The sequence below is a fragment of the Oryzias melastigma genome, linkage group LG12, assembly GCF_002922805.2.
Source record: "Oryzias melastigma strain HK-1 linkage group LG12, ASM292280v2, whole genome shotgun sequence".
In the NCBI taxonomy this organism is placed as follows: Eukaryota; Metazoa; Chordata; class Actinopteri; order Beloniformes; family Adrianichthyidae; genus Oryzias; species Oryzias melastigma.
In genome coordinates, this window is record NC_050523.1 from 12,034,443 (window position 1) to 12,051,929 (window position 17,487).

General features: G+C 35.7%; 1 protein-coding gene across 2 annotated transcripts in view; it reads left to right on the forward strand.

Moving 5' to 3' along the window:
* The first annotated feature begins 1,673 nt into the window (after positions 1-1,673).
* The window catches only part of fubp3 (far upstream element (FUSE) binding protein 3), a 25,046-nt gene continuing 9,232 nt past the window's right edge, over positions 1,674-17,487 (forward strand). Inside the window, exons 1-11 of one of the 2 annotated variants that reach the window (XM_024299610.2) lie at positions 1,674-1,836; positions 11,671-11,779; positions 13,241-13,274; positions 13,408-13,457; positions 13,560-13,631; positions 14,365-14,422; positions 14,561-14,723; positions 15,369-15,467; positions 15,590-15,694; positions 15,775-15,877; positions 16,287-16,387. In XM_024299610.2, coding sequence (XP_024155378.1) covers positions 1,741-1,836; positions 11,671-11,779; positions 13,241-13,274; positions 13,408-13,457; positions 13,560-13,631; positions 14,365-14,422; positions 14,561-14,723; positions 15,369-15,467; positions 15,590-15,694; positions 15,775-15,877; positions 16,287-16,387 — 990 coding nt within the window. In that variant the 5' untranslated portion in view covers positions 1,674-1,740. The remainder of the gene's footprint in view (positions 1,837-11,670; positions 11,780-13,240; positions 13,275-13,407; positions 13,458-13,559; positions 13,632-14,364; positions 14,423-14,560; positions 14,724-15,368; positions 15,468-15,589; positions 15,695-15,774; positions 15,878-16,286; positions 16,388-17,487) is intronic. The other variant, XM_024299608.2, reaches the window with a different exon arrangement.

Genomic DNA, 17,487 nt, shown 5'->3' on the forward strand with positions numbered 1-17,487 from the left:
ATTGAAATGTGTGTTGCAGAGGGAATAAATGCATTACAATATGTGATTTTCTTGCTTCGGGGCTACTCTCTGGCACTGACCTGATGATATTAAATGCAGACTATGAGTTATATCTGGCATCACAGTCAAAGTAAAGCTTGCTATCTCCATCTTTTGATACTATATGACTTTATTTATTAAAAGAAAGTGTTAAATGCCAGCAATTAAATGTATTTTATTCATATATTTATTTATTCTTATATCATATTGGTCATTTAAAATATTTTTATTCTTGTTTTATGCTCCAGTGATTAAAAAAAAATCTACATTTATAGTTTAAAGAGATACACATTGGTGTGGAAGAATTTTAATAACACCAACTGTTTTAAATTACAATGGGACTTAAATTTGACCTTTTTTCCAAACTCCTTGATTTGTATTTTGAGATAAACATTTATATTTGCTGGTGTTGATTTCATCTTTCTTTTAATCTGTTTACTTTTTTTTAACAGTTAGTCATGCAGTGTGTGCAACTTTAACAAATTGTTTAGGTAAGTGATGGGAAAAAGTAGCCCATACTATAAACTTTCTACTACCATGCTTCACAGCAAAGGTAGTTGCTGCATTGTTATTTATTTATTTATTTTACAAAATGCAGTAGGGATTTTTGGTGCTGGTTGGTGCAGGTGATTTTTTCCAGTGATGATGGTCTGAGTGTGCTTGGATTTTTGCTATTGATTAGTGTGGATATTTTTTTCCTGATGAAAATTATCTTAGTATATTCAGATTTTTGGTACTGATATACAAATACAATAGAATTTCGCTGTGGGGATAAATAAAGTTGATCTTGAAATAACTTGCCTGAGGATGTTTTGAATATAATTACATCACTGATCTAAAAGATGCTTAATAACCTGAATCTATGATTGTAGGGTATAAATATTTGATATAAAGTCCTGAACCGGATATTGATAATTCGTGAAAAGAAAATGGTATGGTCAAATCGTGGTGGGATTATGTAAGTTTGCTTACTCCCAACTCACTTTCAAGCAGCCAACTTGTGATTGATAATGTAAGATATTATTTTACATATTATTACCTCATTTCTTGAAATAAACCATTTCATTCATTCATTGATTCATTCATTTATAATAGAGCCAGCAATCACAGTTGCATGGCTGCTAATGGAATTTCTCTAGATTTGTCTTTAATAACTAATTACCTAAATTAGATGTTCTAAAAATAGGGATAACAATAGTTTATAATTAAACAAATACAATAAAAGGTAATACATTGATTTGATTTACTGTCAACTCAAAATATTATTTTGGACAATCTTAATATTTAATAGTTACATTTCAAGAGTTTTAATTAAATTATTTACTCTGTGGATGTATGCATATTTTTCAATCAATCTTATGACCAATTGTCCCATGATTTCTTTAAAAAAAATTAACAATTTCCAAATCCAAATTGAGTCTCAGTATATTTGTGCCTACAGCTACACTTTATTCAAAAAGCACAATATGACAACATGTTGAGTTTTTAAATAAATGTTTTTATGACTAAATTTGCTTAATCATTTTTGCTTTAATGACGATTTATATTTACTTAGTAAGCGTTTTTGAAATAAATAGTTTTCTTCCACGTGGGATTCTGCATCCACTCGCGAGATCATGGGGCTCGCGGAGCTTTGACTTGGCACGTGTTCGCTTCTTCTTCTTCTTCTTTTTAAAGTGTGGCTCTCAGCTGCCGAGGCGGATGATGATGATGGCGGAGCTGATTCAGGGACAGGCCTCGGTGGCTCAGCCTGGGACGAAAGATGATTTTGCAGACATGATACGCCGGGTCCGACAGGTAACAGCTCATAGCAGGCGCGAACGTCATTTTTAAGAACCACGCAGTTGGACCGGGCCGGGGCTTCGGTCTGAGTGCTCGGTACTCCCCCATAAACACTCCTCATGCAGCAGCTAGCTAACAGGCTAACACGGAGCAGCAAAGGCAGCCTAGCTGAGCGGACAGATTAGAGTTTGCATTCAACGGGGGACGCATTAACTCGATGTCAGAGCCTTTACAACGACCACACGAGCCCTGTCAGGCGAATAGCACAGAGGCCTCCTGCAGTGACGAAGTTTGTACTACTTTTGCTGAAGTAAAAGTCTTTCCGCTGCAACCTGTTGTCAACTCACAGAAGTTGCTGCTAGCATCGCTTGTCGAGTTGGTAATAAAGGTCAGACACGGTATAATGTAATCCTAGTTCAACACAACGTTTAGTTTCGACACGACACGTGAACAGCTGGTAGTTTCAAATTCCACGCTAGCGTCTTCAGAACTTGTTGCCGTAGTTCATGGAGAGCCTTCCCATCAGCCACCTAAAGCAAAATTTTGAACTTCAGTTTATTTTAACTCCTTCATCTTCTAATACATCGATGGCGCGTGTTGTTTTCTTACTACAAACAATATTTATTTATTTTTCTAAAGTGGTTTTAGTTTGCTAGCGCGTGTCCTCGTTGCAGCCTTGGATTTAGGCCACACAACGTAACGTCATCTGTTGAAATAAGCCCCCTCTTGTTTACCACACTTGGATTTTTCCATTCCTACCTAGAAAAAACTGTATGGAATGTCATTTACCATCACATAGTAATGTTTTCTTCGCAACACTATATACATATTTGTCATTTTTTGGATTAAAAAAAAAGCTTCAAAAATTGGTGCATACAGTGGTACAGTTTAGTGTATTCTGTACTGGGAGAACTACTATCACTCAAAATAGTTAATAGTATGTAAACTGGACTTTGGTCTTGTATTACTCCAGGCTTCCACTTTGTAGATTACTGTAGTGTTTTTTCAAAGTGGTAGTCAGACTAGTTAGTAAATATTTTGCTCTAAAATATCATGCAGAACATGTAAAAAAGGAAAGTTTTGAGGCATTGAACGTATGTTAACATAGGTCTCCTAGTACTGACTTAAAGTTCACTACAGCTATATATTTTTTATATTGTAAAATAGTTTACGGTGATCTTTTTTTTTATAGCAAAAAATCGAAGTCTTTTTTTTAATATATATATATATATTCTTTGCAGTGAGTTGGTGCAAAAGTTAGCCGACATTGATATCCCAGCATGCCTTTGTTTATGCTCTGCCATTGGCTTACAGTTCCTCACAACCCCAAGCTAACATTAGCGTAGCAAAAAAAAAGTCAGTCCTGAGTCAGATCCAAGCTCAGATGAGGAAAATGTTGATAGAACTTTTTGTCGGCAAGTGGATGCTTCCGAATGTGGCGTAGAAAGGAGACTTTGGCCCCCCCATGGTAGTTGCTACACTATTAATATTAAAGGCCCTATTCCATGCTTTTCATAAGCCTTTCAGAGTAAACTATTTGTATATGTTATATGTTACCATTAGCACACTAAACAACTTTTTTTTTTTTTTTTTTAAGAAATAAGAACAATTTTTTGCCTTTTCATACCCGGAAGTAAGACAACTGGATCTCTGAGGAACCCCCTTTCACACCTTGTGGGTGCTGCTCATTTCATGACACCAACCAAGAGCAGCCCTCGGTCTGTGTTTATTAAAATGATGAGAACATTGTATTATGTTCTGATTAGCACTGGCTCTGAACATTTATTTTCTCTTTGAAATATAATCAATCAAAAATCCTCTTTCATGCGGGTATTTTTCCTGGAGACAGACACACCTTTGCTCAATAATCCATGTTCATGTCTGTTCTCACTTGTCAGCGTCACCTTGTGAAAACCTGCTCGTTTGGGTAGATTGGGAGGGGCTGGTGCTCAGAGAATAGGGTTTTAGAGGAATACATAGAAATGCATGAATCGATCAAACTACTGCTTTAGGGTTGTTTATAGTGAGGAATGAACATTATAATACAGTTAAAAGCTCAAAAAGTTATTTTTGCATGGTATAGGTCCTTTAAATTAAATGGTTTTATTTAAATGTCTTCTATCTTGAGAAGAGTACAGACATAATTTAGAAGAATGCGTGATATGCTTTTTTATTCCACATGCAAATCTTTACATATCAGTATTTATGATTTTGGACCACCACCCACCCTAAAGTCTTTATTTTATTTTTTCTATGTTGGTAGTCTTTGCCTTCAGTCTATTTTTTTCCTTATAATTGCGTTCTGTCTTGATTGGCTGGAGACCTCGTCAATCAGTCTCTTCTATTTGGCATTTTCTGCACATGCAATTAGCCAGAGTTACTTGAAGCTTTAACTGTGATCAGATCTTTGTTTTCATTCAATAATACTGGGCTTGTTTTTCTACGAAGGTTTGAACTTTGAGAGTTTGATCAAGAGAGAAGTGTAAAATGTCTGAGAATAGTGTATAATGTGCTTGATTTTGGGCTTAACGGCCTTAAACATGTGTAATTCTATTTTGCGGATTTCACTTACTTATGGAATGTTTCGCCTGCAATTAACAAGGAAACTGTAAGTGTAAACCGTGCTGCACATTATTTAGAATTAGAGGTAACTAACTGCATCAAGAGGTTTGATATGAGTGCATGAATGATGCATCCTAACAGACGTCAAGATAGGCGTCATCTGAGAGGACACAAGGAAGTCAAGCCAAGGTTGGGTGATAAAATAATCTTAAAACAGGACAATGCGTAAAATCCTGTTGATAATGATAAGCTATAGACACAGTTCCAGTGCTGCTTCTTAGTTTGTATCTGTGCTGCACAGATGACACTTCTAGGTGTTTAAGATGCTTAAGTTGTGAAAGTGCAAAGAAATCTTTAGGGGGAAAAAAGTTGAACAGATAAGGTTACTGAACTTCTAAATGAACTGAGTGCTATTCTCTCAAACTAAAAACTTTAGTCAATGAAGGTTATTAGGTCAACTATGCGGATACTAAAATTTAATATAACTGTTAAATGTCCAGATTTAACATTAACATTCATGTTTTCATATTTGTATTAAAACAATATAACATCCCCTCTTTTTATTTTTTATTTTTTCTCCTTTGTGGACACATGCAGGAACTTCAGCGTACTGGGAGTGACTTTTGATGATTATATAAATCTAGACATGGTATCAGGTTGATAAACACTTTTGGAAAAAAGTGTCTAATAGCAAATTTGACCTGCGTCAAAACGGAGGCGGTGGGCGAAATCTTGTCGGTGTGAGCGTGCTGTCGAAACACTGAGACAGTTTTAAAGGTTATGGTTGGATGGTCAACCGCTAAACCACCCTTTTTTTGGTCTAGCAAATTTTATCTTGAACAGAGAAATAAAAACATAAACTACCCCCTTTCCTCACACTCAAAAAAAGAGGGGAAAAAACTTCTTGGGTTCTAAATGTTTAAATACCTGGTTAAAAAACAAATACAACTGGCCCATGTGAATGTGAGCTGTTTTCTACCCAAGGGGGTCAGCTTGGTTTGTTACAAGCCACCACTGGTTACTCAAGTTGAGTTAAGAAAAACACCCTTAAGGAGAAAGCAAAAATTTTAGCTTTTAGTCTAAACCAGCAGTTTGTCTGTAGTTAAGTGCTTGCATTGGAATCTGCAATTCTTCATGATCACCCTGACTGTGTTCTTACAGTGCAAATGTAGTTTATTATTAATTACCTCTTCAGATTGGATGCTGATTTAAAATTAAAGCATCATAATGAGAATATATTTTTTTCTCACAGCTTTAAACACAAGACAATATTAAACTTAGATTTTTTTTGTTATAGTTTTTGTTCATGGCTTTGGTCTCAATGCTATTCAAACCAGTAGTTGCTACCTAACCAAGTTTATCAGAAATGCTAAATAACTTTTACTAGCCACATTACCCAACCCTTATCTATACACATATTCTCCCCGTACTTTATTAACATACAGATTTTAGGAAAAAATGCCTTCAAACTCCAATTTTACATTTATATGATAAAATAATCTTTTAAAATATAACAAAAGACCCCCCTTGTTCTAACATTTGTCCTCACTCAAACTTAAAAGTACTTAAGTGTTGATTTACAAGCACAAACTTTTACTTTGATGTTAATGAGTTAAATGCTGCTGTCTTTTTTGTGTCACACTTGGAAACTTTTCTAGCTGAATTTGAAGCTCAAATGATTATTTTTATTCTCTAGACATGTTAAAAAAATGTTTTTTTGCAAAAGCAAACCACAATGCCTTATTTTAAATTTTGAAGTAAAAAATGAAAAGCTTAGATGCCGTATAGAAATATTAAACTGCTTTTTTGCAGTGAAGTAGAAAGTAGAAAATGTGCCCTAAAATAAACTTAAAAGAATTATTCTTTTTTTTTACTACATCATATAAGGTGTGGAAAAATCCTCCTCAGATATAGGAACTGGAGACCTTGGGACCATGCTGAACATGTTTCTTTACCCTTGTGTGTTTTATGACCACTGATGCCTTTTTAGGCTGCAAGAGCAGCTGTAGACAGCAACTGACTTTCTGATCTTTGGACCACTTCTTGATGCTAGAATTGCTTTCTGTTTTACTCTGGTTACACTTGTGCTTTTGACTTAAATGTTTTAATTTGGCAATGATCAAAAACTCAAGAGTACACACATCAAATAAACAACTCACAGGATGCACAGTTGTGCCTCAGCTTGTTGTTAAGTGGAGATGTTGGCTATATCATGTGATGCATCTCTTCACCATTTTGTTATGACTGTGAAAATAGGAAGTGGGTTATGTTCGGCTTTCATGACAGCCAATGGTTTGATCATACCTAACTTAGTGAAACTGTATGCATGCAGAAATGGCAGACAATATAATGTGGTTGTTATTTTTCAGCTCTGAATGTGAAGTTTGGGGAATTTAAATGTTTGTCTTGTCAGCCGTGCAGCAAGTTTTGTTTGATTGATCAAACATTTGTACCAGGTGGAGTTAACAGAACATAAAGCAGTGTCAGGACGTCCACGCTTAGTTTATTTGCATAATGATGCAGAAAAAAAGTATTTTGTAATAACAATTTACATTAATACTTTTCAATGTAACCCTGTTTGACAATGACAGAGATCAATGGTTTCTTGTCGGTCTTCACACGGTGTGCGTTCACTGCATTGTTTTGGTCCATTCCTCCTTGCAGATCTTCTCAAGAGCTGTGATGATTTGGGGTTGTTGCTGGGCAACGCAGTCATTTAACTACCTTTTGATTCTTGAATTGATTTCCAAAAACTGGCCAGACCACATTTGAGTGATGAAATTTTTTTACGCAGCCGCTCCTTTTTTTGTTGTTGTTTGTGATCATTGTCATTCTGGAAGATCCAGCCATGTTTCATTCTTAATGCCCTCACTGATTAAAGGAGGATGACATCATACGTGGCCCCATTTAAGCTTAGACTAATGACGTTGATTTGGTAAATACACACAATACACACAGCCAGATAGTTCATGGCATCATCTGAGTTATTCAGACGATCTCTGGTAGACTTTAGTCAGGTCTTGATGTGTGCTAATTGAAGCAGAGGAACTTTTTGAGCTCTACAGCCTTTGAATCCTCGATGATTTGTTACTATAGTAACCTTTGTTACTGTAGTCCCAGCTCCCTTCAGGTCACAAAGAGTTTAAATATGTTCATAAAATCATTGTTCCAACAAGGTGATTGAACACCAGGTGGAGGGCGATTGCCATGTATTTCTTCTGTTTTCTAATAATTGCTCCAGCAGTGGACCTCTTCTCACTAAACTACTTGTTTATTGTAGTTTAGTTAATCCCAGTCCTATTCAAGTGAGTTATCTAGTCCCTGTTGTCATTAGAGAGCTCTTTGGTCCTGGTCACAGTGGAGAGATTGCAGTCTGACTGTTTAAGGTTGCTGACAGGTGAATGAATGAATGAAATGGTTTATTTCAAGCAATCGGGTCATGACATAACATATCACTTAATGACTCACAAGTAGATCGCTTGAAAGGGAGTGGAAGGAAGCGAACTTGTATAATCCCACCCCGACTCGACCATACCATTTTCTATACATTATCAACATCCGGTTCAGGACTGAATATCACATATTTATAAAGTTGAAAAGAAAAGGATTTGGAATTTGAGCAGAAACAGTGCTACATCACAGCCTAGGATCAAGTTTAAGGCCACGTAACGGTTCGTCGTTATGACTGAGAGACTGTGATCATTTTCTACAGGTGGATGTGTGCCACATCTGATTTAGATTTTTGGGACAAATTAATTCATAAAGATTCAAGGTGCCATGTATTCAGACAACCAGTTCAAACAGGTGCCATTAATACAGGAGGTTATAGGAGCCTCGTAACCCTTGTACTATCCTAGGCATGTTTACATTGGAAGTGGGGTCATCTAGAACCCACAAGACAGTGCCCTGAACTTTTTTTTTTTCTTCAATTATTTGTTATCTTCACTGGCAGACATAAAATATTGTCCACCTTTGTCATGGGAGGGATCACACATCAATATCAGGGTGGAGTCCTCTGGACGCCATAAGATAGTAAAAAAACAAGTCTGTGAAGAAAATAAGTCTCGCTTGTTTGTAGGAGCTAAATACTTATTTTCTGCACCATTAAACAACTAGGTCTTTAAAAATGATGCAGTGTGATTTTGAGTATCTGCCTATACAGTCTCGATCCAATAATTTTCTAACACATTTAAAAAAAAATTTGCAAGTTGTCCTCTTTTTTTATTTCATTATGTATTCATTTTGCAACCACTTAAACATCACTTTTGAAGTTTTATTACCACAGTAGGTAATTTTCTGGGGATGATGTTAGAGAAATAAAAAAGGTATATTGAAGAACAGCTCGGGACTTAAGGCGTTAAATCATGGACCTTGCACTTAGTACAGTTGGTAGCTGCTGTGCAGCCATCTGTCTTCATCACTGAGCTTAACATTAAAAGGAAACAAAAACCCAATCTTTTTTCTGTTGAAATACCTTTGTAGGTAGGTCGTTTTGTACATTTATTAAGAGTCATTGATCCTGTAAATCTGAATCTGTGGATGTCCCAAGCTAACTTGGCTCAACTGTTTTTGTTAGCTTCCTGCTTGAACTGCCGCCATATTCTTACCGCAATAATGTGTCACGGTCCTGTTTATGGCATATAGACTTCTAGTGGAGTATTTATCTGAAATGTAAAGCATGAATCATAAGGATAAATTGAATATCCAACAATGATTGGAGGACAGCATCCAATATTGATCTAGTCATCAACCACGCTATTGGGCCCAATTTTTTTATGACTCGATCGGATCGGGACGTCCTATCTCAATTGAAGTATATCTGATGAACATTACAGACCTCACTCATAATTTTAAGAGTGATAACTTTCAGAATTGGTAACTGTCATACTTTTTTTCTTCATTGCATAAGCAATAGAAGGTCTGCAGTTAAACTTGCAAAACTTAAAATGTTTCAGATACAAAGGTTGTTGGTTTTCTTGCAGCTTTTATCCCTCATAAATCAGTTTTAATGGTTTAAACTTGAGAAAAACCACCATATACATCATTGTTTGGGTGCATTTTTGTGTAATTTCTAAGACATTTTGAATGTTGACACTCGCTACAGTATTTGTAAGGGCGACTCACTTTCCAGTTGGAAGTATTGTTTTTGTTTAAGAACTGCTCTGATTCTTATGCTGCTGCTGGTGTAGAAAACCACTTTGTATAATTTAAAAGGAAATTATATTAACTAAGACTTTCCTATCTGAATGTGTGAATATGGCTCATGTTTGAAAAGTGTTTCGAGTAGTCCACCAGACAAAAAAAAAGCACCGTCTAAAAGAAGGCCATTTACATAGTTTCAGTAATGGCCTGGTAACAGTTCCCCACACCTGCTTCCTTTTATGCCCCTTATTTCCATTGCCCCCTCTTACTTCCACCAGTGGATTCTGAAGTAGATAATCATCCCTGAAGGTGATGGGAGACTAATTTCCATGAGCATATTTTCATATATATTGTGAACAAAATCCGTCAGGCACACATCAATTTAGTGTAATTTTCTGAAACGCTATACTTTTGTATGGAAGTGGCAGTCTTGAGGCTGAATAGCAAAAGCTGCTGCAGTCCTCAAATAGAACATTTAAATGTTAGTTTGAAGGTGCATCTATTTTCTTTTTAACTGCAATACAAATAAGTATACATCTTGAAGTTTTGTGTAGGTGGAAATATTTTGTCAACAGTGTAAGGAAAGCATATGCAACATGGTCAGAAATGTATAATGCAGGACAGCATAATATGTTATTAGTGTTTGTCAACAATAGGACTATGTATCATTCTATTGATTCAGTTCACAAGTTTGAAACTCTATTTCCGATTCCACACCATCAATTAAATGTTGATGTAGTTACTTTTTGTGTTCCAAAATGATTTGTTAATAGTGTTAACAAACCTCAAAATTTAAATTAGTCAAATGTAAAAATGTGATAAAATGAAAAAAATGTGTTTTACTAAAAAAACATTCTATGAGTTGATGGTACGTTTTATTGATTTATTTGTTTATTTTTGTAACTGCAATAGGAATTTACTTGAATATGAGTTATACTGCACTGGAACAACACATACAAAATTCACATTGCAAGGATTTTTAAAATAAATTTATAAGAAGAAATCAACATATTCATACTCCCACACACCATAGGGGGTAAGAAAAATGTCCCAATGATGGGCATTGTTACTGCAGAGTAACTCCGCCTCCCTTCTCTATTACTGAGAGCTCTCTGTTTACACACTCTCCCAGTATCTTACAGCCCCTCACGACCTTAACTTAACATTACCAGTGCTACAAAAATGGCAAGTAAAATTGGAGCTATCCAGCCCTTCAGTTTAGAGCTAGACACCAGCCGAACGAGGAAAACAAAGACATTCATGGATCTACTCGTCTACAAGTGGATCCATCAAGAATGAAGCAGAAATTCTACAAATTCTCTATTCTTATATATATTCTCCATCATGAGAAAATTCCCACAAAACCATGTTAAAAACTGCAAAAACGCCATTTTAATTGATGATTTATGTAATTTGTATGTTTTTTTTTTGGTTAAAATTTACAAATGTCATTACTAGCATGTTTGCACATTTAATCTCTAAATTGAAGTGACTGAATTTTAATTTTTAAAAACTAAATATTCACTTTTTACATGTCAACAAGGGATGCTAGATCGATTTGCTTTATGGCCAGAAAATTAAAAGCAGCTTTTGACGCTAATTTGTCCTGATTCTTGCATTATTATGTTTGCTTCTTAACTCTCTTTTCAAGTATTTTAAATGGAGAACTATTTGTTTGGAGAAGAATCTTAAGCTGAATTAAGGTGTCCTTGGTTCTTGAGGTTTACCACCCTGCTTGTTATCCAGCACCCTGTCCTACTCACCGCTGATTAGCTACACCAGATGATTCCAGTATCCGATTGGCTGGACACACTTGATCTAAGTAATCTGCATCAAGTAGAGTAAGGATAGGAAGCAGGATGTTGGATCTTTAGAACAGTCCCAGTGTTTAAACTCCTGTTTTCACAGCAGTTTTTTTCACATTTTTCATTAGCCTTAAAGTTAAATCTGTGTTAAAGCGGATTATTTATTTAATTATTATTACATAGTAACATATTACAAAACACGCATACATGTCCTTTTTTTTTTTCTTAAAAAAGGAGAATTTAATTACACTATTTTTGTTAACATTTCAAAAATAAAGTTGACATATCTATGAATTCTTGAAACCATCTCTCCATCTGTCCTTGTGTGTTGTATCTACAGGTGGCCGCCAAAATGGGAGGAGACCAGATGCCCAACATGAATTCGTCTGCAGTCATAGACCCCTCCCTCTATGGCTTTGTTAGCCAAAACCGTTCTCTTGACAATGGGGGTAAGTCGTCTCTGTCACTCTGAAATCAAAAGGTTCTCTCTACTTTTTTAATCCTTTCTTGAAAGAAGCACAGTAATTTAATTGATTTGAATTAATTAAAATATTAGTATGCCATTTCTAACATCACAAACAACTGATACTGCTATTGAACAGATTTAAAAGCATTTTTGTCTCCTTGTGTGTAGAATTCTTGAGACGTTTGTGTCTCTATATGCCTGTTCAGCTTTATGTTCGTAAGTTAATTTTGAGAATCTTTTTTTAAATAAAGTTTTCCAGCTTAACTTGTGAATGTCACTTTCTTCAAAGTCACATATCATTTTCTGTGCTTTTAGTTTTGCACCAAAAACATTTGGAATTGCCAAAATAATATAAAAAAGTTGTAAATGTAATATTTTGATTTATTCAAATGTTTCTCTCACGATGTAACTACCTAATGCTTTCATATTTTAATGTGATTCACTCAATTTCTCTAAATGGAATTTGAGAAGATTTTAAAAAACTGTTTACGGAAGAATAAAAACAAACATCTTTCTGTGGTCTTTAGTAAACAAAACATTTGCTTCCATTCTTATTTCAGTTTCAAAACAGGTTTGATTCCTGATGTTTGCCTAACGTAGCTCTTATCTATTTCCTTAGTCAAAATATTTGCTTTAAAACCTGCAGCACGTGTTTGAGCTTCCACCCGAGTGACAGATGTGTTGTTGGTGTGGAGAATTAACTGCAGTCTAGTGGAAGAAATGTTTTATCTTTCTCCTGCTTCCCACTCGCAACAAAGATTTGATCCCTTTCACATCCACAAAGTGGAAACCCAAGTCATTTATCCAATCCTCCTCTTATCTTGTCACAGTGGTTTGTGTTAGCCTTGAATGCATGAATGGCAAGAGTTTAGGTTTATTTGATGACCTCATGTTGTTTTCAACAGTTTGTCTTCAGTTTTTCTAGAGTCACAGATTGTTCAATTTGGGAGAATAGATACATTTTTTTCCTCAAATGTATCTCTGGGACCTCGTTTCTTTTTTCCAGTAGTGACATCAGGGCGCAGAAGCATAAAAATTGGTTGAACCTGCGAGATATGAACTCCATGTGCGCACATCCGTGGCAGCACACCCTCCGGTGACCTTGCAGGACCCTCGCCTGTTGCTACCTGTCAAAATTCAATTCAGTAGCAGCAGTCACTGACCCGCCTGCCTCTTTTTTTTTAGGGTAGCTCAGATTGAAAAGCTCAATCATTCAGTCGCGGGCCTGATTTTCATGAGGGTCACAGCTCCCCGCTGTGGGTCAGACATTGACATGAAGAATTGGCTGCTTCATGTCCATCTGCTCCCATCTCCTCCAGCACTGAGACTCACTTTTGTTTGCTTCACTTGACAACAGCATGAAGTGTTTTTTTTTTTTTTTTTTTTTAACCTGTATTTGTAACAAGATTTCCAATCACATTTGCTTTTTCTTTTTCTCTTTTAGTTGGGAACCATCTTGGTGCAATGGTACATCAAAGGTGAGCAAAGCTGTCAATTATCCTAAAACTGTAATTCCACAAAGTTAAAATACTGAAACCTTTCTAATATTCAGATATTTTAGATCTATTGAAAGCATCAATGCTTAAGATAAAAAGTATCTGTGTCTCTCAGGGCTCTAACTACAGAAGACTTCAAAGTGCCTGATAAGATGGTGGGATTTAGTAAGTATTTGTTTTCAGAACTAAGGAATATCAATGTTTTCCGATCAAACCTTCTTTTTAATTAAAAAAAAGAAACTTAAAATATATATTTCTCTTGTATAGTTATTGGAAAAGGAGGGGAGCAGATCTCTAGAATTCAGCAGGAATCCGGCTGTAAGATCCAGATCGCTTCAGGTAAATTCATCCACATCACATGACACATTTTAATGAATTCAAACATTTCTTTTCATACATTTTTTTTTTTGCTACTAACCTTTTAAAACCGGAGCTTTAGCTCCTGTGTTTACACATTGTGTAAAAAGCTCTTCAGCCGTTTACACAATTAATGTGTTAATTCCAGCAGATGTTGAAATGGAGAAAACTAACTTTGCGCTGATGTGCGACATTTTGCAGCACTAAAATTTGTGCTCATTCATTGTAAATCCCTTGAATTTGTTGCAGTTTAAAGCGACTTTTGCGACACCATAATGTACACCACATGTGTCAAAGTCGAGGCCTGGGGGCCATTAAGCTGTGAATTTGACCATTTTGATGGCTTTTAAGAGCAAAAAAAATCTATTCTTTTAGTGATCCTGCAGTTGTTTTAGCACATCTCTTCTCAGTTTGTTACATAAATGAGAATTATGGGCTTTAGTTTATTGTTTTTCTGTTTATCTGCAGCATTTGTACAAATTGGTAGCAGTCAACCATTATTTTGTTCTTTTTTTCTGAATGTTTCTCTTTAATTTTTCTTGGAAAAGTTTGGAAATGATTTCTTCACTCTTATCTGTATTTATTGTCAATAGATGTTAAATATTTTAAAAATGTTTTATTTACTTTTTCCTTAAATTAAGTATTACTGGTATTTATAAGAACTTAGTTTAATTAGCTCGAATGATTTTTCATGTTTTTTTTTCTTTCTCCATAGACAGTGGAGGCATGTTGGATAGACCCTGCACACTGACTGGAAGCCCAGAAAACATCGAGTAAGTCTCATCACAACAAGCCCTTTGTTGTTACCAGAACCACAAACTCACACCTGTCCCATCACAGAAAAATGTGACCCAGCAGAGTTTTTTTCCTGTTGTTTTCCTAAATTTCCTGCTTTTTTCTCCGCCTCACAGGCAGGCCAAGAGACTGCTGAGCGAGATCATCGAGCAGTGTCGGTATGGTCCCGGCTTCCACAACGACATGGACGGGAACGGTTCCATCCAGCAGATGCTCATCCCTGCCAACAAAGTTGGCCTGGTCATCGGCAAAGGTGGAGAGACCATCAAACAACTGCAGGTCTGGTTGAACACTCAAACGACAACACATTTAGCACAATCAAGTCCTCTTTGTAAGCTAACATAATTGGCTTTGACTGAATAAAAACTTTCAGACTTCAGTGGATTAGCTTAAAAAATATGCCTGCAAAAAAAAAAAAATCTCAAAATATCCTAAAATAGAACGACTAAAAAGGTTTAGGATTTTAATCATTCTACAATAATTCCCAATTAATTTAGCCATATATTTATGTTCAAGTATGATATGTGCAATATGACTGAATAAATTGTATTAACTGTTTAATGTAAGTAAATGCTTATAGATTTGCAAGACACTTTAATATTTAAACTGTTTTGTTTTTTCCTCCACAAGTAGAGATTTAACAGACAGGAGGTGTTTGAAGTTTCTTATACTTATATTTTGCTCTACATAATATTTTTTGTGCTGTTAAACTAAAATATTGCGAAGAAAATGATTATAAAACATTAAAAATAAATGGAAGAAACCACTTTTTATTTCAAGATTTAAAAGAAGCCCTTTTCTCTCTGGTTTTCTATAGCTGGATCTCTTGTTTAGAACATATCTGAATCTGCTCCCTCCAGAGCAAACAGTACTTTGAACTTTAGCTAGCTCTGTTCTGGTTTTTGTTCAATTGTAACCCTGCAGGAGAGGACAGGTGTACAGATGATGATGATTCAGGACGACCCCATGCCCACCGGAGCTGACAAACCCCTGAGAATCACCGGGGATCCTCTCAAAGTGCAGGTCAGTCTCTGAATATTCCACATTTAATGAAAACGTTTTAAATTTTAAGCTTTTTTTACAGCTCTTGTTTTTGTAAATATTTATGCTGGTTTTCTCAACATTTCCATCCATTTTCTTTGTAGCAAGCCCGTGAACTTGTGGTGAAACTCATCAGGGACAAAGACCAAGGAGACTTCAGGGCCGGAAGGGCAGAATTTGGATCCAAAATGGGTGGAACTAGCCTGGATGTAAGAAACTTTTCATTCTTATTGATGTGCAGACCTCTTAAATTGTATATTTAACTGTAATGCTTGTCCTTGTCATTAAGGTTGTAGTACCAAGATTTGCAGTTGGCATAATCATCGGCAGGAACGGAGAGATGATCAAAAAAATTCAAAACGATGCTGGCGTCCGGATCCAGTTCAAACAAGGTAAGAGAAGACGTCTTCAAGTTTGTGCTTGGACAAATAGTTGTAATCTTTTATTCTTAGTCTGTAATTCTTTTTGGGAACATTTTCACAGATAGAAATGTGTTGGTCCTTCGTACATCAATCATGAGGTGGTGTCCCAATCAGTTCTCTCACAATGTATCTCTGTATGCTGTTATCAAGAGATGTGCTGTTTCCTTCCTCATCATAATATGTGATAAAGGTCATAGGCTTTAAACACGAGATTACAACAATGGGTGTGTTTAAATTATCTTGGTACAAAAAAAAGGAATACATTCTGGGTTAACACTAAAATGAAAAGTTTTTTTGCTTTTCTGTTTTTCCTTTTGTTCTCTGGGATTCTGCATAAAGAAGCATCGTGGATAAGAGTTTTTTTCATTCATTTTTGCAGATGACGGAATCAGCCCTGACCGTGTTGCTCAAGTGATGGGCCAGCCTGAGCACTGCCACCACGCCGTTCACCTCATCAACGAACTGGTTCAGACCGCTCAAGTATGTGTAACTTGTATTACGTACAGAAATTAAAACTGCAGCTACTAGAAAGCTACCTTCACACCACTCTTGGCAACGCGTGTTGCAACTACCATATTTTTCTTACCATAGGACGTGCTGTCTTATAAGGCGCATCTTAATTTCGGGGTCTATTTCTGAACTTAACCTGTACACAAGACACACCGTATTATAAGGTGCAAAAAAAAATAAATAAAAAAATAGCTAACACAGGCAAAACATTGAATTTAGTTAAACTTTATTCCACTATTTAATAGGGATGTCCTGATCCGATCACCTGATTGCAAATCAGGCCTGATCATGTGGTTGATGACTCAATTGATATCGGATGTTGTCCCCCGACCAGTATCGGATATTTCATGTATTCTTATTATGATCAGTTCTTTATATTTCAAGCTTATTATTCTGGATAAATACTCAACTAGATGTCTGCATGTCATGAACAGATCACAAAATGTAATTGCCTTAAAACGCAGGAGGATTACAGCAGCAGCTCAAGCATGAGGCTAACAAAAACTATTCAGTCAATCTAGCTAGATGTTTGCAGATTCTGTCTTCCAGGATGAATAACTCTTTTAAAAATCCTTGAAACTGATGTCAAATGTCTCTATTGGTTTGTCTTAACATAACAACAACCTATAAAGGCATTTCAACAGAAAATGAGAGTTTTTGTTTCTTTTTAATGCTAAGCTCTTCGTGCTGCTGACAGCTACAGAGCAGCTGCTAACTGTGCTAAGCTAAATGCTAGCTCCAAGATTTAACTCCTTAAGACCCGAGCTGTCCTTTGATATGCCTGTTTTATTTCTCTAACAAATAAAAGTTGACAAAATTAACTACTGTGGTAATAAAACCAAAAATGTGATGTCTTAAGAACTTAAAAAAAGAATCGCAAACAACCAAAAAAAAACTAATTGGTTCTAATGACATCAGCTAGTCATGAACACTCATCAAATTCATGCCTAAAAAGTCATAATTCATTTTTAAAAATTTTAAATGAAAACAGGAATCACATTTGGTTAAAAATGTTATATAGCTCTAAAGATATTTAAGCTAAGTCACTAAATTTAGATTAATTATCTCTT